Genomic DNA, 24,229 nt, shown 5'->3' with positions numbered 1-24,229 from the left:
AGGGAGGTCCTGACCGTGCGCAAGGCCCCTTGGCTGAGCAGTACAGTGCCTCTCCCAGAGGCCTTTAGGAAACAGAACCAGTTTTGACTCACTTATGCAGAAAAATGAAGCTGGGGGAGCCTTTGAGGGAGAATCCAACAAGACTACAGCAAGCCAGGGTTTGGGCAGTTCCAGGATGTTCTCTCAACATTTGGATTCCAGGGTGGGACTGTCTGGCTGCTGTCTTGGGTCCTGTGCCCACCCTGGGGCCAGAGGGCACGAAGAAAGGAATGATTCTCTAAAGCAGAATCTGAGCGCTGTTTAGTGGGGAGATGGGGAGAGGGCTCCTGGGAGCTAAAATCAGCAAGGTTGCAGTAAATGGCCTTAAGCTTTGAGGTTTCTTTCTGCAGAAAGTTACTATGTCTCACACCATGGACGGAGCATTGGGTGTCTTGACCCAAAGGCAATATTGCAAAGACCAGGTGAGTGGAGAGCCAACAGCCTTTGTATGGCTTTATAGGAACCTTCATATTGGGTTTAATATTGGGTGGTATTAACCACATGGGATCTTCTCTCTCAGAGAATGAGGTATGGATGCAAGATAAACCCAGTGGGTAATAAGTAGGACGCCTCATGTCCCAAAGAATGCTGACCCATTGTCCAACTTAGTCTTGATGGTACTGAGCCTCAAGGTATGGGTCTATTTCCCCCGTGTCCTCGTAGTGGGACTTAACGGGTAGTGTGTGTCCTGATAAGAGCCTGCCTAGCCCACGTGTTTTGAACCTTGGGTCTCTCTTTTTTTTTTTTTTTTTTTTTAAGGTTTTATTTATTTATTTGGCAGAGACATGGCAAGAGAGGGAACACAAGGAAGGGGAGGGAGAGAGGGAGAAGCAGGTTTCCTGCTGAGCAGAGAGCCCATGCAGGGCTCCGTCCCAGGACCCTGGGATCATGACCTGAGCTGAAGGCAGACGCTTAACCTCTGAGCCACCCAGGCACCCCAGGACTTTGAGCTTCTTGAGAGCATGAACCTTGCTTTACATGTCTGAACCCTCCTTGGGGCCTAATGACTCATCCTGCACATGGCAAGTCCCTCATTAGTGGTCAAAGTCCTCCAGCTCCTGGGTAGGTTTGTCTGCAAACAGAGCTGAACTAATGCTAAGGTTTCTAAGAGATTCTTAATGTGCTGGGAAGGCACAGAGCTGACCAGAAGTAGTAAGGACCGGATATCCTCTCTCGAGGGGAACTTGATGGTGTGGGGTTCTCTGCTCTGGGTTTCACATGTATTTCTGTCTGTGCTATTATCATCTCACTTGGCTTAAGAGAAAACTACATTTGGAGGAATTAGCTGAATTGTTCCCAGTGACCAAGGTTACACGTTGGGAAGTCTAGGGTTTACACTCAGCTCCCCAAGTTAGCCGCTCCACTGCCCTGTGACCTTTAGCACATACCAACGTGACTTTGGGGGACATCCTGGAAGGAGAGCCAGGTGCTTTCTTGCTTTGAAGTGATTGATTCCTGCCTCTTCTTAGAAACAAAAACATTAAATACAGTTGTTTTCATGGAACAATGAGTTTAGCCAACAGGGTGAGCTTTATAGAACCCAGATAGGCCTTTCTGGAAACACAATGTAATTCCAAAATACAGTGTTTGCCACAGTCTGTTTCCAAGGCCCACTGCCTCGTAATTATTTCGTTTTAGGATAATAGCAGTTGAGGGCGTGGATTTTGTAGTTGGAAACCCAGGTTGCAATCCTGTCTCTGCCACGAATTGGCTAGGTCTCTAGACAAGTTTTTGGACCCTCTGTGAACTCTGGCTTCCTGCTCCTAGCAGTGAGACTCCTGATCTTGCATTTGGAAAGTGTCTGACAGGAAGTGGGCTATAATAAAAACAGGTTACACGGAGTCCAGAGTCTGGGGTTGTTAAACGAAAGAAATCTGAGAATTTCCAGTGAACACATTGTTGCATTCCCTCCACTGGCTTTGGCAGAAGTAGAAAATGACCAGAGATCTTATTTTCACATTGCTTAATACAGGTTTGTGCACCATAAGATTCTTGTTGAAACTAAAGCTTCCTATTTATACACACATTATTTTGGAGTAAAGTGAATAATCACAGAACTTCTAGCTGGGTACCTACGAGGCTCCATTGTGGCTAAGGATGCTCTCCTTTTCCCCAGCAGCCATGCAGGTCCATAGACTCTAGGAGAGGAGGGGCAGCGGGGGCAGGGGGATAGGGAGGCAGCACAGATCCTGCACGGCGCAGGTGCACTGAACTGGGAAACAGTTCTTAAGTTGTACAGTGAGGACCTTCATCTCTGCGATCGGCTTCCCTGAGGTGCTGCTATCCCCATCCTCACCGTCCTTGGTTCTCTGCAAGCTAGCTGACCCCACTCGGCTGATCCCATAAACAGACCATACTGATGCTTGCTCAACTAACGCCACCCAATCTGGCTGCAGGTTTTATATATGTCATATTTATATATATCATATTTAAATATTTATATATGTGACATATATATGTCATATTTAAATATGTATATTTATATATATACAATGTCAATGCTGATAAGATGCAGTGGCCCTCCTCCAAAGCAAACAGCTCTCGTGCATTGGTGTGACACGGTTTGCCACAGTCTGTGTTATGCCAGAAGTGGAACTGAGAGCTCGTAAACTCTACTGCTCTAGACAAAATGGGACGGCACTCAGTTTTCAACCCTGGAATGTCGTGGTCACAACTTGAAGGCTTACCGTGTGCTGGGCACTATGCCAAGCACTATGCCAAGGTCGCTTAATTTTTCTCCGTAACTATGATTGAAGTCAGGTCCATCTGCACCATATGTCCCTCTGTTCTTTCTGGGTGCTTGAATTAGTTTGAGAAAGTTTCTGTTCTTTGCAGCCAAAAATCCCTCACCAAGACATCTACTAGTGAAAAGGGTTAACTGACAGTTGCTAACTAAACCACCCTCCTCCCTGAGCTATGGGGAGCAGGTAAAAGCACACTAAAGATTGGGATGGAAATAACATGTGTATAAGAGGTGAATAATGTAGCTTTGGCCCTTTTTCAAGAGGTGGGTTAACAATAAAATCCCACTGCGACAGTCCTTTACTTAAAGGCATGAACTTTACTTTAGCCACAAGCCACAAGCACTACATGTCCCGAAAAGACATCCGGAGCCACAACGGGCTTGGCAAATCACCATGCGCCTAAAGGCATGAACTTTACTTTATTTTGCAGCATGGTCCTAGAAGGGTCTGTTTCTTGGCCCCTGAGACGGACTAGCTCAGAGGCTTTGAACTTACGATGTCACCACCCAAGCTTCTGTGTCATCACCAGCTGTAACCATGGCACCTATCCTCGTGAACAGTAGACTTTCAGCCTCCCACCCTCTGTTGCCCCCCCCTTCTGGTAGCAGGAGCACACTCACCTTTTAGGGAATTCCTTCTACTCTGTAAGTGTGGTGTTGCTGGGATTGTTAGTTAAAGTAACCTACCCTCCTCCAGCCAAAAGTTAGACATGTTCTCACCTGGAATTTAAGTCTCTGGTGGAGTTCTGCAAGGACTAAAAAAAAAAAATGTTTGTGTTTGAAGGTGTGAGCCCCATAGGAAGCCTGCAAGTAACAGACAACCCAACTTAGAGTAGCTTAATCAGACAGAGTCTGATTTTCTTGCATAAACAGTCTTCAGGTAAGCAGCAGCTGGCATCAGGTCAGCTGCTCAACAATGTCTGGGCTTCCCTCCTGATCACAGATTGCGGAAGTTCCAGCATTGCATCCAAGTTCAAGGCAGGAAGAGGAGATCGAGGGAAAGCTTCAGTTGTTTCTATCACTCTTATCAAGAAGAGTACAATCTTTTCCAGAAATCTCCCAGCTATCTGGCTGGAACTGTGTCTCATGGCCACCCCTACCTGAAAAGAGGACCACACTGAACAAACTATTGATCCCCCTGCTTCCTGACCCTGAAGTTGCCTTGCTTTTTGCTTCTCCTAAACCTAATTCTTAAGCTTTCAAGTCCACGGCCTCTCTCATAGCCCGCCGTGTCCGTGTAAATTCTCAGCGTCAACTTCGGTTGCTTGTGCTCAGAAAATTCTGACAGCCCTACCTTCTAAGTGTTGCTGTCAGGATAACAAGAGAACGCGGAATACTAAGCGGTCAGTAAGTGTTAGCTATGACGATTTTACCCAAGGTGGCACAGCTCGTTGGAGCTGGTCAACCTTCCAAGCCCCTGTATGCTCCATTCCACTAAATTGCTTCTCAGGCTCCAGTTTATTAAACAATTTGCTCACTCTGCAAGTACAGAGGGACACGTCGACCCAGGGCAAAAGAATAAGGGCTGAACTGTATTTTCTAGAAACTTTTATAAGTAGTAAGCATTGTGAAGGCAAGTGGGCATGCCTGGCCCTTAGGTCCAGACCAACACAATGGTTCATTCAGATGAGTAATAAAGGAGAGGCTGTTCCCAGAATAGCTGGCCCCTTGAATTGTGGTACAGACAACTTCCAAGCAGAGCCAGGCCACTGCCAGGAAGAGGACAGAGGCCAGATGCCTGGCTGTGACCCTGCCCTGAGGGCTGGGGGCCTGTGGGGAGGCCGGAGGAGGTGCCAGTGGGGTCTACCCCCCCTGTTTAGAATGCCAGCTCTGCTGCTAACCAGCCACAGGCCCTCAGATGAGGTGCTTAACCTTCCATGCCTCATTTTCTCATCTGGAAAATGGGGATAATAACACCTAGAGCTTGGTCATTAAGAAGATTAATGGAGAGACGCTTGGGTGGCTCAGTTGGTTGGACGACTGCCTTCGGCTCAGGTCATGATCCCGGAGTCCAGGGATCGAGTCCCGCATCGGGCTCCCAACTCCACGGGGAGTCTGCTTCTCCCTCTGACCTTCTCCTCGCTCATGTTCTCTCTCACTGTCTCTCTCTCTCTCAAATAAATAAATAAAAATCTTAAAAAAAAAAAAAAGAAACTCACAAGCTGTATTTCTCATTATACTAAGGAAACAGCTAAAAAAAAAAAAAAGATTAATGGAGTTAAGACAAGTGCGTGACATGCAGCAGCCTCGCTTGGTGAGTTCGCTATCACTGTCCTTGGTGAGACAACCAAGCTGTAAGCTGTAGTTTCCGGAGTTTAGGCCTTGCTAAATTATCCAGAGTGGGTTTGGTTAGAAGTGACATCCCAGGGACGCCTGGGTGGCTCAGTTGGTTGGACGACTGCCTTCGGCTCAGGGCGTGATCCCGGAGTCCCGGGATCGAGTCCCACATCGGGCTCCCAGCTCCATGGGAAGTCTGCTTCGCTCTCTGACCTTCTCCTCGCTCATGCTCTCTCTCACTGTCTCTCTCTCTCAAATAAATAAATAAAAAATCTTTAAAAAAAAAAAAAAAAAAAAGAAGAAGTGACATCCCGGGGCGCCTGGGTGGCTCAGTGGGTTAAGCCGCTGCCTTCGGCTCAGGTCATGATCTCGGGGTCCTGGGATCGAGTCCCGCATCGGGCTCTCTGCTCAGCAGGGAGCCTGCTTCCCTCTCTCTCTGCCTGCCTCTCTGTCTACTGTGATCTCTGTCTGTCAAATAAATAAATAAAAATCTTTAAAAAAAAAAAAAAAAAAAAGAAGTGACATCCCCCCCTTCCCTGCTCCATTTTCTTCATCAGTTTACCAGGGCTTAATGGTGAACTAAAGAATCCAACCACAACTGTATCATCTCAATAGCTGGTCTTTACTGAGCACCTACTATATGTCCCAGTACTGCTTATTCATATCTTCATCAAACACACCAAACCTGGGGCAATGATGTCGTCTTCATTTTATCCACCAGAAAATGGAAGTTCAGAGTGCTGACATGATCTCCCCCAACTCACAGAGTCGTGGGTTCAAGCCTCCATTCCGGCTGCAATAACAAAATACCATAGACTGGGGGCCTTGAGCAGCAGACATTTATTTCTCACAGGTCTGGAGGGTGGAAAGTGCAAGATCAAGTCTCTAGCTAGCATATTTAGTGTCAGGTGAAAACTAACTTCCGGGTTCACAGACTTCCATCTTCTTCCTGTGTCCTCATGAGGCAGTTGGGGCACAGGAGATCTCCAGGGCGCCTCTTCTAAGGGCATTAATCCCCTTCATGGGGGCTCCATCCTTATGAGCTCATCACCTCCCAAAGACCCCACCTCCTAACACCTTCCTCTTGGGGGTAGGATATCAACATAGAGATTTGAGGGGACACAAACATGTATTCCATCACAACCCTGTTGTACTCCAAGCCACAAGCACTACATGTCCCGAAAAGACATCCGGAGCCACAACGGGCTTGGCAAATCACCATGCGCCTATAAAGGGGCTGGGCCCTTGGGCAGGATGAGACCACAAGAGGTGCGTCTAGATGCAGAGCTAAGGTGCTGAAGGGCAGTGGGAGGCCCAGGGGAAAAAACCCAGAAGAAGCTTTCTTATCTCCAGCAGGCTATGATGAGGGAACCAACAACCCATGTTCTTCCTGGCTGAACAAGGCTTGGGCAGGGGGAAATTATAAACCCCAACTGAGAGAGTTCAAGTCAGTGTTGGAAGAAACTCCCACCTCACTGTGTCACCCGTCTTAAGGGTGACACGTCAGCCCCCCTTCTCCTGAGTTTGGAGACAGACGAGTCTCGAGAGAGCACCAGGCCTGTCTTTGGCCCACTCTCCTCTGTGCCAGTAAAGGCCCTTCCCCTGCGGATGAGGCCTGAGGTTTTCCCACCAGGCCTGGCCCTGGAGAGCTGAGCTCAGTTCAGAGGTTCAGTCCTGGCAAACACACCTGGTTTCTTTTCTTTCTTTCTTTTTTTTTTTTTTTTAGAGATTTTATTTATTTATTTGACACACAGAGAGAGAAATCACAAGTAGGCAGAGAGGCAGGCGGGGGGGGGGGCGGGAAGCAGGCTCCCTGCTGAGCAGAGAGCCCGATGCGGGACTCGATCCCAGGACCCTGAGATCATGACCTGAACCGAATGCAAAGGCTTAACCCACTGAGCCACCCAGGCGCCCACCCACCTGATTTTCAGAGCTAGAGCCACGTCCTCCAACAGACCTGTATCTGCGAAGAAGGACCTGGGTGAGTGTCTCTTGCAGCTGGTTCCAAGTGCCCGCAGGGAGCTTGGGTGTCAGAAATCGAATCCCTTCGGCCCCAACAGGCTGGCACTTAATGGGGAATTTGAGTAGCGAGGCAAGTGCTGCAAGAGCTTTTGAGCCCGGGGAGGGAAAGAAAGTTTCTATTTAAAACAGATGTAGAAACAAACAAACAAACAAACAACAGATGTAAGCCTGCTCTGCGTTTTCATCACCAACTTGACATTACCAGGCACGTGTTTGCAGAACAAATTTGTAGGGTTTTGCCTTAACCACTGCAGTTTGTTAGTACCCCATAAGGACTTCACCTCACCGGGATTTGCCTCAGTGTGTGCTCATTGTAGCATTTTCCCATTGTGCAGTTGTTAGAGGAAACAGCCTTTCTTTTAATCTACCCCTTGTAACATCAGGATTGTCTTATAATTAGGCCACCCAGGATTAACACTGCTCTGATTACCCTGAAGTTAGGGAGAAAAGTCTGTAAGCTTTTTCTCTTTGAATGGATATATATGAATAAAAATGTGATTAGATTACATCATTTAAAAAACATACTGCAAAATCGCTTTCCCTTCTAAGGCTCTTTAATATATAATGAGTTAACATCACTGAGCATGTTCTATGGCCAGGTACTTAGATGGCCTCATTTTAATCTTGCCAGTATAATGAGGAAGTACCATTGCTATTCTCATTATATAGATTAAAAAACCGAGGTTCAGAAAGGTTCATCCACACAGCTCAGTACATAATAGATTCAGGAGTTGGTCCCAGGTCTGAGTCCAAAACTCTGGTTCTTACCACTACTGTGGTTCTGTAGAAGTAGGAAAAAAATATTTTCCTCTACCCTCTTAGGTTCAGTTGCTGGGTCATGTGGATTAAGCCAACAAAAGACAGATTACCAGTAGATAAGATTTATTTTGCATGCATATGGGGCCTCACAGAAAAGGTGTGAAAACCCAAAGAAAAGTTTGGGCTTGAAAGCTGATAAGCCATTCTAACAAAAGGTGATAAAATTGTAAAGAAGGGACAAGACAAAGAAAAAGAGGGTTGGTCTTCTAGAAGTCATAAATTGTGGGAAGGTGGATACCTGGGGGAAACTCATTGAAGATTAGGGTTGTGTAATAAAATTAGTTTATTCAGACTCAAGTCAGTGCCATCTCCAGTGAGAATTATCATCTCTTTTCCGTGGTATGGGAGTGGGGAGCAGATACCTTCACCAAGGGAAATTGATATTACCCTCACCAAAGGAAATTTATACCCTGCTTTTAGGCAGAAAGGGAGAGGACAGAACTTCTCCTGTGTCTGTCTTTCTCAGTTGCCTTCAACTTATAATAATCTGTATCCCAAAGTGGCATATTTTGGCGTGCTATATTCTGGTTCCCTCGGTTCCCCAAATACATAACACTGTTTTAAAAGTTCTCTAATAGGGGGACGCCTGAGTGGCTCAGTGGGTTAAGCTTTTGCCTTCGGCTCAGGTCATGATCTCAGGGTCCTGGGATTGAGCCCTCCATTGGACTCTCTGCTCAGCAGGGAGCCTGCTTCCTCCTCTCTGCCTGCCTCTCTGCCTACTTGTGATCTCTGTCAAATAAAATCCTAAAAAAAAAAAAAAAAAAAAAAAAAAAAATTCTCAAATAGGAACACCTGGGGAGTGCAGTCGGTTAAGCACACAGCTCTTGGTTTTGGCTCAGGTCATGATCTCAGGGTCGTGAGATGGAGTCCCACGTCAGGCTCCACACAGAGTCTGTTGGAGACACTTCCTCCCACTCTGTCCCTCCCCCCTCCTCAAATAAATAAATAAATAAATAAATCTCTCTTTTTTTTAAAGTTCTCAAATATTTATTGAGTTCTATTATATGCTTAACATCATAGGCTGAATTCTTGTCCTCGAGGAGCTGGCACTTAAGTACAGGAAGACAAACCTGCTCGGCTTCAGACAAGCCCCTCCATGGGGACTGCTCTTTACGCTTGGACAGTTTCTAAGTTTCCAAGTAAGTTACACACATCATTCTGTCTTCTGTTGGATCATCACAAACAACTGTATGAGGTAGCCTGGTGCTTTTATTTTTATTTTACAGGAAACCCTCTTAGAAGTCAAGCAACTTATCCAAAGATATCCAGCTTGGACATCTGAGCGCCCGCTGTTCTGCTGTATATGTTACAGAATTTTGTCCCCTTAGCGCCTGTGGTTCTTGGTCATGCCTCTTGGAAGAATGAAGAGGTAGACCAGACAAAGAGTGGTGGGCAACAAAGCGAAGTTCATTGAGCAAAGCAAAGTTCATTAAGCTCCCAGAGAGGGAGGGGAGCGTGAGTGGTTTACTCCCAGAGTGTCTAAGTTTAAGAGTTTCTATGAGCTCTTTCCTGGAGCTGTCTTAAGCAGTCAGGATGTGCTGAGTCATGCCAACCAGGGCTTTAGTCAGATATCTGCCTACTTATTAGGTTAATGTCTCTGTGCTGATGGTCTTTTTTTGCTGATATCTCTGGGTGTGTCTTTGCCTCTGATATTGCCAAATGCCTTGTGGTTAATTGCTTATTTAAGGATGTTTTGCAGAAGTCATTTCTGCAAAGGCTGCAAAGCAAAATGTTAGGGTGGTCCTTTCTAAGCTGCAAAACAGGCCATCAGAGCTGTTTTATTTTAGCTGTTCTGACTCCATATTTCCTTGTTGGGACCCTGGTCCTGAGTATCTAATTGTCCAGGTCACTCCTAACATCTACACACACACACACATACATACCTGTACACACACACACACACACACACCCCTATATGAACCATATGTATACAGCCAATAAACCAATGCATATATGTAGCATTTGCCAGTGGAGCTCCTACTGACACAGATCTTGGCTGGCCCCCACCCACCTTTGTCCATTCTCACCAATAATCACTAGGGGGAGGCTTTCAAGGAAATTTACCTCCCTTCAGTCTGTGGCTAAAAACACAGGCTACTCAGGTAAAATGATCAGGGCAAGCCTCTCGGACAGTATGTACAGGTTCCTCTTAAAGAATGGGTAAGCTATTCGAGGTGGGTTCAGCAGGATTATTTTGGTGACTTGTTTCCTGTTAGCGCCTAATAATGTGTCTGGAAAAGAACTAAAATAAAACTGCATTTCATTGAAGACATTCTACTTCAGATCTATTACAAATTCATACCAGGGTCCCGTTCTCTAGAATCTTTCACAACACTGGGAAATTTGGCAGAAACATGAGTTGACTCTAACAGCCGATCTCCATCAACCTCTTCTCCTTTGCCTCCTGTTGTAGAGGATGAAAATTCATCTCCCCAGATACTTTGCGGCGAGGGGTGCTAAGACTGTGACAGGGGGTGGGTTTCTAGGAAATATTTTTCTACCTGTGAAAGGAAAGGCAGACTGGAAAACGTATTCTTGCAGTTCTGGCCAGCTCCCTACTTCCTGTTCCTGTCTGAGGTTCTGTGGGGAAGGGAGATGTGAGATTGGAGGTAAGGCCGGGGGCGCAACAGCAGGGGAGCGAGGCCTGTGGAAATGTAGGGGCGCTGGGAAGAGTCGAGGGGCGAGACGGGATCGGAGGCTGGAGGACAGCGGATGTGGGGCTATCGCCGAGCGTAGCGGAAAACCAGGGGTGAGGATAGGGCGGACGAGAACGCGCCTGCGAGACCTGCGAGACTCGCAGGCCTCCCCGCTCTCCCCACCCTCTCCCAACCCTCTCCCACTGCAAGGACTCCGCCTGCCGTCAATGGGCGGGGCACGTTCTGGGGCGTGACCGACCGGCCATTAGAACCCCGCCCATTCGGGGCGGGGCTAGCCGAAAGGGCGGGGCCGCGCTCCTTCGGGGCGTGGCCTGTAGAACCTCAGAATCCCGGCGACTCCGGGCTGAGGCGCGCGTCTCCCGGCGCGGGGTTTCTCCCACGCAGTCTCCCATTCAAAAGATGCCGAAGGGGCGGCGCGGCAGCCAGAGCCCTACCATGAGCCAGCGGCCGGCCCCGCCCCTCTACTTCCCTTCCCTCTACGATCGTGGCATCTCCTCGTCCCCGCTCAGCGACTTCAACATCTGGAAGAAGCTCTTCGTGCCGCTGAAGGCGGGCGGGGCGGCGGCGGGCGGGGCGGTGGCGGGGCGGCCCCTGACCCAGGCACCCCAGGTTCCGGCACCTCCGCCGCCGCCACCCGGCCTGGGGCCTCCCAGCGAGCGCCCCTGGCCTCCGCCCTGGCCCTCCGGCCTGGCCTCCATCCCCTACGAGCCTCTGCGCTTCTTCTATTCGCCACCGCCGGGGCCGGAGATGGCTGCCTCGCCACTGGGCCCCGGCCCCACGACCCCCCGGGTCGCCTCCGCCTCCCACCCCGAGGAGTTGTGCGAGCTGGAGATCCGGATTAAGGAGCTGGAGCTGCTCACCATCACTGGGGACGGCTTCGACTCTCAGCGCTGTGCGTGACCTTGCCCGAGTCCCCTCTTAGCCCGCCTTGGCTCGCTCCTTGGCTCCCTCCCTGGCTCCAAGCCTTCCTAAACCTCTCCACCGCAGTGTGGCCTCCGGCCCAAACTCCAGCCCCCAGGAATCCTAGATCCCAGATCAACTCCTCCAGCACCCAGACACACCTCCCAGCGCCCCGACGCCCCCATCCTGGATTTCAACCGATGTCTTCCCTCACCACAGTCAGGATTTCATGAACACTTTTGACCCAAACTCCACCCTCCTTCCATCCTGAGCCCGTTTAGTAATCTGGACTCTGAGAACTCAAACCACCACAGCCCCCATCCTGCACTTTAAACTTTTACACCATGACACACCCCTCCCCCCCCACCGTGGTAGTAATATTACCATCACCCACCACACACACCCCCTACCTCTACAAACCTCAGCTTTAGGATTTATCTTCACCTTTGGTCCTGAATGGGAGGAGGTGGAAGCAAAGGTCAGTTGGTGTGTCTGTAGGTAGACACTCCAACTTAGGTCTGTAGATGGGAATTGTGCGAGACCCAGGAAGCCCAAGGACAGATCATCTAGGGGCTTTGAGGCTGTCCATTTCTCAGTGCTGAAAATAAACCTCCTTGTGAACCCTGACCTTGATCCTGGAAGCTATCTCACCAGGGTCCTGAGCTCTGCCGTCTGACTGTAGGTTTAAAGTCTTAGGGCTCTGGACCAGGGCAGACCAGATGTGCTGATATGGGCAGGATTCCTCTAGCTTGCAAGCTAACTGATCCTTCCCATTGGAGGGTAAAGTTAAGTCTGATTCTATCCCATAAGGACCTATCATACTGTGGGATATTCAGTAGCCATAAGCTGTTCTGCAGACTTTGTCTTCCCATCACCTGTTCTGACTAAGGCTTATAGTATACCAATGGAGGAGGGGGTATTGCTCTAGAAAGACCATCCCCATTATTGTAAAACAAAACAAAACAAAAACAACAGGTTAAATTGGCTCCCCTGCCATACAGGCAAGGGGAGTATGAAATAACCTAAATGTTCAGGTTAATGTGACCATGAGAATCATCCCCAATTCACCAGGCATCCTCTGTAAGGTCCTTTCCCCCACAGTCATGGAAAGAATTCCTAGAAGACAGGCTTGTCTAAGTCTTGGATTTCTTTACTACATATTCTCCACTTAAACCTGTTTTGTCTGTTAGGGATTTTTTCCTACCCATGTTGGGTTTTGGGCTCATGCAGGGAACACGCAATTGCTTCCCAGAAGCTTACTTTGGTAGTGTTAGAAAAGCCCTTATCTTTACTACAGCTGTGTTTGTTTTGTTCTCCTGCAGATAAATTCTTGAAGGCACTGAAAGATGAAAAGTTACAAGGACTGAAGACAAGGCAGCCTGGAAAGAAGTCGGCCTCTCTCTCCTGAAGAGCTGCCCACCAGAGCCTGGGCAGCCACCTCCTTAGGTGTTAGTGCTTAGATAATGTGTCCCGTTTATTGTCATTTCAAAGATCGTTATTTTCTGTTCTGTATTTACCTCTGTTCTCACTGCTCCCAGCATGTGCTCCACATACAGTGCCCACTTGTGGGGTAAATCTCATGGTCTGTCTCCTCTCTGTGCTGCTGCTGGGGAACGTCTCTCACAGGGTCTGGAAGCTGCTGAGACCATAGGAGGGGACACCTAACACTGCCACGTGAAAGGAATTGGGAAAACCCAAGGGCAATATGTATTTGGTTTGCTGTTTCCCTGCTCAGAAAGGTTCTTTAAAGCCTGAAACAAACGGTTTATTTCTCAAACAGCTTTAGACCTGGGAAGTGTTTTGTTTAATAGTTTTTGGGCCCCCAAAACTCTGATAATCTGATCAAAGCTATGGTCCTTCCTAGAAAATCACACATTCAAGAAATATGAAGGGCTTGTTATGTGCCCTCTGAGATTTAGAATTGGGAGTGGGAGAGGCCTAGACAATAAACACAAGTAAGTAGATCATAATATAATATCACTGAGGACCTGCCAAGGGGTAAACAAAAAGTGTAGGGCAAGGTTGCTCAGGGGGGGGGTCAGAGGAAAGCAAGGTGGCATTTCAAATACGGTTTCTGGAAGAGGTAACATATAAACAAGGTGTGGAGGAAGTTGAGATGTGATAGCTGGGGGAACGTTCCAGGCCCAGGGGGGCCAGGGCAAAGGCTGAAGGTGGGAGCATACGGGGTGTTTGAGGCCTGCAAGAACCCAGGTGGCTGGAGAAGCAGGAGTGAGGAGAGCATGGTATGGCTGAGTGCAGAGAGCCCTTCCCAGTGGGACTCTGCAAACATGGGACTCTGGGTTCTACTCCAAGTGGAGTATGGAGTAGTTAGAGGGTTTTCAGCGAGTGATCGCATCTGACCTGGGCTGCTAAACTGAGAATAGACTAAGGCAGGAAGCATGGAAAGAAAGTAGGAGGCTTCATAACAATACTGCTAAAGCCAGAAGCAGTGGTGCCACCCAGTGTGGCCCAGGCCCCGCCGCTCTTTCCCCCTTGCTGGGTCAGAGGTGTCTATGGCTTGCGGGGTACCCACCACTGCCACCACCCCTGCTGCCAGGTGCTGTCTCTCTGGCCAGAAGGAGCAAGAGCTCCGCAACACAAGCGCACGAATAAAGAAGGAAGTATTTTAGGAAACCGTGTAACATTTTTACGCTTGGCATCTGGATTCCCCCGTGCCCTCATTCTGCCTGCAGCCACGGTAGATCTTAGCCAAAGAATTTGTGACATTTGGGCTTCCTGCAAAAGAAAACCGAAAGGAGCGAATCCCGCGTCTTAGAATCGGAGCAGGAGGCGGTGTTTGGGAGGGGGCGTGGTCAGCTCTGACCAATAACACCGATCGCCCGGCACCACGTGCCTGAGACGCCCTCTTCGAGCTGGCAAGGAGCTCTGAACGTCGGTGACCTTGTCACGAGTGAGTGGTTTTATTTTTTTTTATTTTTTTATTTTTTAAAGATTTTATTTATTTATTTGTCAGAGAGAGAGGGAGAGAGAGTGAGCACAGGCAGGCAGAGAGGCAGGCAGAGAGAGAAGCAGGCTCCCTGCCGAGCAAGGAGCCCGATGTGGGACTCGATCCCAGGACGCTGGGATCATGACCTGAGCCGAAGGCAGCTGCTTAACCAACTGAGCCACCCAGGCGTCCCACGAGTGAGTGGTTTTAGCTCAGTGAGGGGGATTTAACTCCTGACCAGAGTCGCTTTTAAGAGAAGGGGTGGAGGTGAATTGGAGACCGTGGGGGAGAAGACTCTTGAGAGGCAGTTAGCCGGCTCTTAGGGCAATACCTGGCAGGGCAAGCGGGGTTGAGAGGTCTTTATTAAGGGAGAAATTACTGCTTGTTTGTGGTCGGGCAGAGGGAGAAAAAGTGATGCTGTCGATGAGGCCTGGCTGGAATGGTGTCCTCGAGTGGACAAGAGAGGGGGGACCTACTTTACAGTGGAAGGATCGGAGTTATGTGGCAACAGAGACGGTTCCTCTGCCATCACTGGAGGTTCCGTCCGTGGTGTGAGCATGCAGATGCCCATAGATGGCAGAACGGGTGCCAGGAACCCCGGTAAGTTGCAGACCCTTGCCCCAAAGTTTGTGCAGCAACCTGTGTACTTGAGGATGCAAATGCGCATGCCTGCAAGGCCCAGTCGGAAACAGTGAAAGGGGTGCAGGGAGCCAGGTGGAGAGTGGCTAGCTGGGGAGCCTAGGCGGGTGGTGGGGGAAGCAACTGACCCCGAACTCCCACTGCTTGTTGCCCAGCCAGGAGGGTAACATGCTGCTAGCTCACAGCTCCCGCTTTCTAAATTTTAGCGACGAATTCAGATATTTCCAGAACACAATTCAGACCAAATAAACTAATGGCTGGACAGTCCGGTAGAGTTTGTAACCTCTGCTCTACCCATAGCAGTCCTCTCACCCTGGTCAGGGATTCCAGGCCCGTCTCCTCTCCCCAGGAAAAAGGCAGATCCCCGCCATCCTTTTTTAAATGTTGATTAAAAAAAAAAAAAGATTTTATTTATTTGACAGAGATCACAAGTAGGCAGCGAGGCAGAGAGAAGAGGAAGCAGGCTCCCTGCTGAGCAGAGAGCCTCATGTGGGGCTCGATTCCTATCCTATTGCCCCTTGGGCTGGCTGCTGTTGGAGAAGCTCCCTCCTTCACTCTGAGTGGCTGGCAAGGCCAGTGAGAGGGGCTGGAGAATTTTAATGAGAGGGTGGGGAAAACCAAGGGTGGTACATCCAGTGGGGGGCTGTTTCCCATTCTCTCTCCAGTCCCAATAGCTCTGGCCTCCTGCTAACCCCTAACCTTATCCCCACTTGAACCTCCCATGTGCGCAAGATTGGCCTCCTCTGAAGGCGCAGAGGAAGACAGTTGATATAAACAATCTCATCATCACCTTGTGGGATAGACACTACTCTTGGCATGTTTTAGGGAATGAGGGAAGAGAGCTTCCCCCAGCACAAAATGGAAGAGACTGTTTGCCAAAGAAAAGGATGTTGGCAGATGACAATGATAGGAGTCCTGACTGAGAGAAGAACATATGCATGCTTGAGCCAGCTTGAATAGCTCGTGAGCGCCAACTGCTAAAATTCCAGTTTTGTCAGCTGGTTGTTAAATACAGCCATTATTAAAAATTAAACTGTGTCAACTCACAATTAGACTGTATTTACAACTAAGTTAAAGAATGCTCAAAATCCATTACAGCCTATTTTATTTCATTTTACATTTCCCTGTGTTCTTGAGGTGATGTCCATGGCACCGCTATAGTTGGTGGTAATACTATTTAATAGTGTACTAACGTGTATTACTTTCTAAGAATGTCACATTGGCATACGATATTGACCATCGTGAGAGTTTTTACACCACGGAAATTGGCGAATGTACAAATCACGTTTGTTCCCGCCCACCTCCACTCCCCCAAAGAGTTGGGTGTTAAACCTTTACTAGCACACCACAAGGTAAATGAGAAATAAAAATGCCACTTTGTTCATAACTGAGCTAAAGAGAAAGCTTCTTTGAAGTTGGGTTGAAGGTATAAATGTGGCCCCTTTCTTCCTCTGGCCCCATTTGCCCACTTAGCTGTAGACATTGAGGAGGTCGGAAAAACCCTGATCAGCCCTGCCCCCAAGGGAGGCTTTACCTTGAAATAAATAGGCTTTCATGGAGCACATGGGGACTGACTTTTTTTTTTTTTTTTTTTTTTTTAAAGATTTTATTTATTTATTTGAGAGAGAGACAGTGAGAGAGAACATGAGTGAGGAGAAGGTCAGAGAGTGAAGCAGACTCCCCGTGGAGCTGGGAGCCTGATGTGGGACTCGATCCCGGGACTCCAGGATCATGACCTGAGCCGAAGGCAGTCGTCCAACCAACTGAGCCACCCAGGCGTCCCGGGACTGACTTTTAAGATGTAGTAAGCCTGCCCACTGGTAATATGGTGCCCAAGGAACGTTCTGGACTCTGGCCAATCAGATTTGTGACTTCTACTTTGGGGTAATTAGGGTATAAGGGAGTACAGAAATAACAGCCTGCAGGTGGGGGACGGAAGTCCCTCCTCTCCAGTGGGAACTGTTTTGAGCAAGATGGAACACGAAACTTGATTAAGCATGAAAGTAGCTATTTATATCACATCCCTTTCATCCACAGATCTGTTAGTCCTGAGAGAAATAGAAAATTCAAGTGAAATGGGAAAACCTCCTTCTGCTCAATGCAGGTAATTTGGGTCCCACTCTATGGCCAAAGGAGTCAGGCAGGACCCAGCACCTGCAGGAACCTGGTTTCTCAGAACAGAATAGAGATCCAATCACAGCTTCAAAGTTTCCCTGGAGGTCAACACCACTGGGCGCCTCATGGCTCACTGGCATTTTCAACCAGTGATTCTGTCTCCAGCCATGGGACCTTGAGAAAGTCACCTAACCTCTCTGAGCCTGTTTCCTCATCTGTAAAATGGAGATACTGCTCTCACAGGATGGTTGGGTGGAGGACAAGAAATAAGATGACAGATGTGAGACCACCCCAGTTGGGAGTCATTATTATTATTTTCTGGTCTCACTGTTGGGCTACAGGTGCAAGGAGTGGAGGTGGCTGTGGGCTGTGTCCTGGAAGGAGGCCTGCCTGCAGGGAGGGAGAAACGTGGAGCTTGCAGGGCCCCCAGGGCTCAGTCCTCCCCCAGGGCTCGGTCCTACAAGAAGTGATAAGGAGGTGAGTGGGGCCTGGAGGCAGTTTGGGAGGAGGTTTGAGTCTTTTCTGGAGAGGGCCAACCGCATTTCTCCCAAGTGGCATCATCTGCAGCAAAGCTGAGGGCTGAGCCATTCTGCGGGTGGGTCCCCCAAGGGAGGGCTGCAGTCACCACACAGCGCTCCCGTCTGTCCATCCCAGGGCGTGGAAGTGCGAGTAGAGGGGAATCCGGGAAATACATCAGTGGGCTGGGTTTCTTTTGGTTGTGGGAAACAGAGGGCCACTTAAACTAGCTTACTTAAATAACAAAAGGGTTATGGGGCGCCTGGGTGGCTCAGTGGGTTAAAGCCTCTGCCTTTGGCGGCTCGGGTCATGGTCCCAGGGTCCTGGGATTGAGCCCCGCATCAGGCTCTCTGCTCCGCAGGGAGCCTGCTTCCCCCTCTCTCTCTGCCTGCCTCTCTGCCTACTTGTGATCTCTATCTGTCAAATAAAATAAATAAAATCTTTAAAAAAAAATAACAAAAGGGTTAATAACAGGAAGGTTCTCTGATTACAAGCAATAGAAACAAACATAAGAAAAATGTTAAAAAAAAAAAAAAAAGACATCCAGGCCTTTAGGAGGAAAGGAACGAGGGTGCTGCCAGCTCCACGTCAGCCGCCAGTCCTTGGAGAGGAAATATGACTGGCCCTCCGCCCCAGACTTCACATCCTTCTCTGTCCATGTCCCAGAAGGCGGGTGGCCGGGGTCCTGTGCCAGCAACCCCCTCGGAGGCACTCAGAATGGGGGAGCCGCTGCCTTCCAAGATGCTGCCTGTCCCCTCCTGGGCCTCCTGCCAATCCAGCAGCCACCCTCTTATCTTGCGCTCCATGCTCCTGCCCTGCCCTCCTGCCTTGCCCCGCCCTCCTGCCTCTCCTTCGTGGCTTCCTCCTAACTTCACTCCTCAGTGACTCACAGGAGCCAGGTTCACAGGACCCCTCCTGGTGAGCAATTTCCTATCACAGTTCCTCAGGGCAGAGTGCGGGTGGGGGAGGGGGATGGCTGGCCTGGAGGTAGGTCCACTAGGGGAGTGGAGAGAGAGGGCAGTCAAGGTCAAACAGTTCCCAGTGGATGATTCAGCGGGACCAGAAGGAGAATTCCTCTTGAGGGAGGAGGACCTGTCAGTGAGCCCGTCTATCCATTCACCCAGGACTATTTATCTCATCTCAGAGTTTATTGGAATGCAGCACGTCCATCACTCTGAAAACACTGCCCGCAAATTAAGCCTGTGTTCATTGTACTCACTCGTTCGTTCATTTATTCATCCAAGCCTTCTTTCAATGAAGCAGGTGCTTAATTTCTCTGAGCCTCTTCTCATCGGGAAAATGTACATGGCAATTCCCTGTGCCTGGGGTTGTTTCAAAATTACTGAGATGATGTGCGTAAAACCGTTCAGCTCAGGACCTGACACTATCACTGGTAGGGTTTGCCGGCCACGTTTTGTGTCAGGGTTTTTGGTCATGATTGTGCGGTGGGGGGGATCCACTAGGGGGCAGCCTGAACTTGGAAGTGGGATGGAACAGTCCCCTTCCCTTTCCAGTCCTCTCACATCCAGAAGTGCATTTATCAGCTTGGTCATTATTATCCAGAAGAAAATCCAGTTTGGAAACCTGGAGGGAGGAGGACACATTGTGGCCATTGGCGGGATTCACTGCAAAAATAAACACAGGTGCCACCCGGGGCCTTTCCTCTGAGGCTGCAGGGGGCTGCCTGCGGAGAGCCCCATGTTACTCCCACAGGGACAGGGGTGCCGGGTATGGGGTGGAGGATCTCTTTTCAGAACCAATTTGAAGATGAAAGTCTGGTTCACATGAATAACCTGAAGCCGGACTGAACTCATTGATATTTATTGTTTGTGTGGGTCTAGTCGGGCGGCGATGCCAACATTTCACAGACTGGGGGCTTAAACAACAGACATTTACTTCTCACAGTTCTGCAGGCTGGGAAGTCCAAGGTCAAGGTGCAGGCCCATTCCTGTTTCTGATGAGCTCTCTTCCTGGCTTGCAGTTCGCAGAGAGAGAGCTCCAGCATCTCCTCCTCTTCTTATAGGCACAATTTTCCCCTCTTGAGGACCCCACTCTCATGACCTCATCTAAACCTAATTACCTCCCACAGGCCTCCATCCCCAAATACCAGCATGTTGGGGATTAAGGCTTTGACCTATGGTTTTGGGGTGGGGTTGGGGGTAGCACATGTCAGTCTATAGCATCATTTACACTGTATTCTCAGTTATTCCTCTCTTTCCTGTCACGTATCTACTTGTCCAACCATTTACGGATGGCAATAGATAAATAGGCAGATAAACAGTCCATAAGTACATACATTTATACCTACTTACCTACTACATATAAAAAGAATCAAACATAAATATATAAAAATAATGGGTTAAGCCGCTTAAGTGGGTTAAGCCGCTGCCTTCGGCTCAGGTCATGATCTCGGGGTCCTGGGATCGAGTCCTGCATAGGGCTCTCTGTTCAGCAGGGAACCTGCTTCCTCCTCTCTCTCTCTGCCTCTCTGCCTACTTGTGATCTCTGTCTGTCAAATAAACAAAATCTTTAAAAAAAAAAAAAGGTATTTATCTGTGGACTTCTATTTGCCTATTATCTGTTATTATTGTTATCCATGAATGGGTAGATGGTCTAGATCTAAGTTGTCTGGTAGAACTTTCTGCAGAGGTAGAAATGTTCTAAATCTGTACTGTTTAACATGGAAGCTGTTAACCACATGTGGCCATTGAGATTTGGCATGAGGCTAGTACAACTGAGAAACTGAATTTTAAATTTTGTTTAATTATTATATTTCAGTTTAAGCTGGGTTTGTGGCTGCTGTATTGGACCATTCAGGTCTAGACAGAGGTTAGAGACACAGTTTCCCCTTTAACTGATTGGATCGTGTTGAGTTTGGAAAATCTGGGGTTTCACGCAGACTTTGTTTTCAGAGTTAACTGACAGGGTAGTGGGTGAAAGTGGCATCTCTTTATAATGAGGAAACCAAAGCTCAGAGCGGTGATGCCTAAGGGGACAGAGCTGGTCAGCGGTGGAGCCTACCCACCACCTCCAGGTGGCAGTTCCTTCCTCTGTGTAAGCCTCTGGGTGATGTGGGAGGAGTCGCAGGACAATGAGGACAGCCCCACTTGACCAAGGTTCGCTGTGTGAGCTTGTATGCGTGTGTGCGCACGCGCCATGTATGCATGTGTGTGTGTGTGTGTGTGTGCGCGCGTGTGTGTGCGCGTGTCCTTGCGCGTGCGGTTGTGTGCATGAGCAGCCCTCTTGTAGAAGGAGGTTGTGTGAGCCTCTGCGCGGGAAAGAGGACAGTGAACAAACCTGAATATTTCACTGCACCCTTCTCCATCCATCCCGAAGAGACTGTTTATTTATTTTTGGTGCATTTCAAGGACTGGTGTAATTTTATAGTCTGTTTTAGGGAGAGAGCAATATGCTCTGATGTGGCCAATTCTAGCAATGGAAATGTTGTCTTGGGGTCTGAGCACAAGAGAGGCTGATGGGGTTTCAAGACACTCTTAGGGCTTCTTCCCACCCCCACTGTAATGCCACATCTACCAGTACCAACTATCAGTTACCAGTTACTGATGGACTCCTCTGTGCCAGGCTCTACGCTCAGCACTCTACACCCTGAGTCTTATTAATATTTCCAGGCCCAACCCATGAGGAAGGATGTCCTTCCTACCACTTACAGAGCTGCCAAGACAAGTACAACTAGGACGTGGCCAAGCTCCTCCAGAACCCAATCACTTAAAACTTCAGCTCGTTTTTTGGTAACTGGTTTCAAACTATGGTATTTTCCCTCTTCCCCTTCTGCCCACCTCAGCCAGCTGCTATCAAGGACCTTTGTGTGAGCTAATATCCTAACCACCCGACCTCTGGACTCTCAAGCAGGAACAGGCAAGGTTTCTCCTGATTTCAGCGCAGGAGAGCTTCACTTGAACAACACGGTGCCTGAGCAATTACGTGGGCCGTCTCATTTTCCACAGGCTCACTGTTTGGTTCTGGTAGTGAGTCCCCCGTCCTTCTTACAGAGCTAACTGTCCTTGCTGCCAGACCTTGAAATACACCAAGTCCAGGTGTTTTGCAGGGACTTGCTTGATGGGACTAGGGTCGAAAGCCCGGGATGAGTTGAGTCTTTTGACTGTGTTGAAGACTGACTCCCAGGCGTGGTGGGGCTGTCATCCAAAGAACATGTGGAACCTGTGGGAGTTCTCTGGCTTGGTCAGGTGGTGAAGGGCATTTCCTTTCACAGCACTGCTACCTGCCCGGGTGTCCTGAGCTCGCCTCTGTTCTGGGGACTTCTGGGTGTCCTGGGCTTTTGAAGAGAGTTTGTTTACAGTGGGTGGCTAGAAGGGGCTGAGCATAAGGGTCACCCCTTCTGGGTGATCAATGGGCAATGTGTTGGTTCTGGGACGATAATGAGTTCCCTGATGCTAGAAGTATTCAAGGAGGCAAATAAATACCAACAATCCATCATGCTTATAGAGTACCATGCAGGGGTAAGCCAGGCATTCTCTCCCACCACTGCAGTCACGTCAGAGACTAGATCTTAGCTTCATTTCACAGACAAGGCTCAGAGAGGGGACATGACTTGTCCAAAAACCAGAATGAAGTAAAAGTGAGGTTCAAAGCCGGTCTGGATGATTGTAAGTCCTAAAATGGGGATCCCTTTACCCGTGTGATAACAATGGGTATGATATCGATTCTGAGCAAGAGTAAAACCTTTAAAAAAGATTTTCTGTCTTCTTACTCCCTGTGTAATTCAAAATCAAGACAATTCCCCCACTTTCACCCCATGGTAACTACATTACTTTTTTTGCCCTAAATATCAAGTCCTATTTAACACTCTCCATCTCCCTCCCACCTCCTGTTCATTCCCCTTCTGCTCTCCTTTTGAATACCTTCCTTGCCAGAAGCCCTAATTCTGCTTACACTTTGATGGGGTAAGCCAATGTCATGCATACAGGGCGTAAGGTTTCCCCTGTGTTGATTGCAGGGTACAAAGCTGGATAGTTTCCCCACTGAATTCTCTTCCAACTCAAAGAGGCTGGGGTCCTATAATTTCAAAAATACCAAGATATATCCCTCCATCACATGGTGATTTCTAATATTCTGAGAATTTGTAAATGCTTGTTAAAATCTTTTCCTCATGGGGAATGGAGAAAGAAATATTAAGTAAGAGAAGAGACATCCACTAACACCTTAGAAAGAAAATTACAGTAAGACAGCGTGCTTTATTTCATATGCAAATTTGCCAAGAAAAAACAAACATAATTTCAACTAAGCTCAACAGACAAATGCAGCAAAGAAAGGGTTTCATTGCAAAGCTCTACCTGGCTCGCCTGTTGAGATTTGCTCCATAGAGCACTGTATTTCAGTGGTTGAACAAAAACCAAAACCCATTCGTTAATAATCCAGGGCATTCTGAACGGCACTTTATTGATATGAACAATGCGAAATGAGAGTGTTCGGTGTACTGTGGCTTCATCTGTAAAATATATGGCTCTTGAAATTTTCATTTGGATTGCATAGTATAGTCCCCAAACTGGTTATTCCTTTTCTGACAATTTGGGCTCCTGATTTCCTTTGATGGTGACAGCTCTGAAATTTGGGTTTATAACATTTGTTGATTCTTGGCAGTTAGCAATTTGCTCTCAGTCTCCAGGGGGATATTGTGGGCACCTTACTAACTAGTTAAAGGTCATGGATAAGGAAAACTGTGTAGCGTCATTAGAAGATAGCCCTGCAGTCTGCCCTTTCTAATCATAAATGTTTCCAGAAAGATGGGGACTTTGGTTTTCATGTGGTTGCGTTTGGATGTTAGTTTGCCTACCTCTGATGAGGTAGAAAATCCACCGAATGAACGGTGGTTCTTCATATGTTGGGCTCTGTCTCAGGGATCAATCGTCCTTGACTGTGAGCTCCACCGTGAGGGGCAGGCACTCTGTCCTGCTCCCAGGTGAATCCTCATTACTTAGCTGGAGTCTGGTGCATAGTAGATTCTCCGGAAATGTTCGCTCAGCCAACGAGGGACTGAATGGGTGACTCTGTGGAAGGTTCTATCAGTGCTTCCCCTACAGTTCCAGTTAAATGAAAGGTTAATGATCCACAGGATAAAACTGTGCCCATAATACATGCCCCTGTCGGAAAGGCGGCCCAGTGGCCCTTCATAAGCCTTTGTTTCTGCTCACTTGTGGCATCTGATTTCTGGTCTCGGCCTTTGGTTTCTTCACCTGGGCTCATTCTGAAGAATGGGTCCCCCATGCACTGAAGGCTAATTTGGGACCTACCAGTTTTGGAGACATAATCTTAAATTAAAAAGAAGCCAACTTTTGGTTTCCAAAGCACCTGAATGTCAATATATGAAATAATTTGTGCAATTTGGCAGCCCTTTGTTTTCACAGGCCCTTTCTTTTGATGCTACCCAACTTGACCTAGGAAAGGGACTACTCCAGGAGGAGGCCAACAGATTTTGGCTTTGCCATCATGAATCCTAGCAGAGTAGGGTGAAGCATGAATAAGGTAATCCAACGTCTGGCTTACTCGTAGACCTTATGTCCCAAATCCAACTGTTTC

The 24,229-nt window shown here is 48.4% G+C and overlaps 1 protein-coding gene across 1 annotated transcript; it reads left to right on the top strand.

Moving 5' to 3' along the window:
- The first annotated feature begins 10,932 nt into the window (after window positions 1-10,932).
- On the top strand, window positions 10,933-13,037 carry C7H11orf91 (chromosome 7 C11orf91 homolog). The gene is made up of 2 exons (XM_044260936.1): window positions 10,933-11,449; window positions 12,780-13,037. The coding sequence occupies exons 1-2, from the start codon at window positions 10,957-10,959 to the stop codon at window positions 12,863-12,865; spliced, it is 579 nt and encodes a 192-aa protein (XP_044116871.1). The 5' UTR covers window positions 10,933-10,956; the 3' UTR covers window positions 12,866-13,037.
- The last annotated feature ends 11,192 nt before the right edge of the window (window positions 13,038-24,229 follow it).

The sequence above is a fragment of the Neovison vison genome, chromosome 7 (genome assembly GCF_020171115.1).
Source record: "Neovison vison isolate M4711 chromosome 7, ASM_NN_V1, whole genome shotgun sequence".
NCBI lineage: Eukaryota > Metazoa > Chordata > Mammalia > Carnivora > Mustelidae > Neogale > Neogale vison.
Note: the sequence above shows the minus strand (reverse complement) of the source record. Positions and strands in the feature narration are given on the sequence as shown.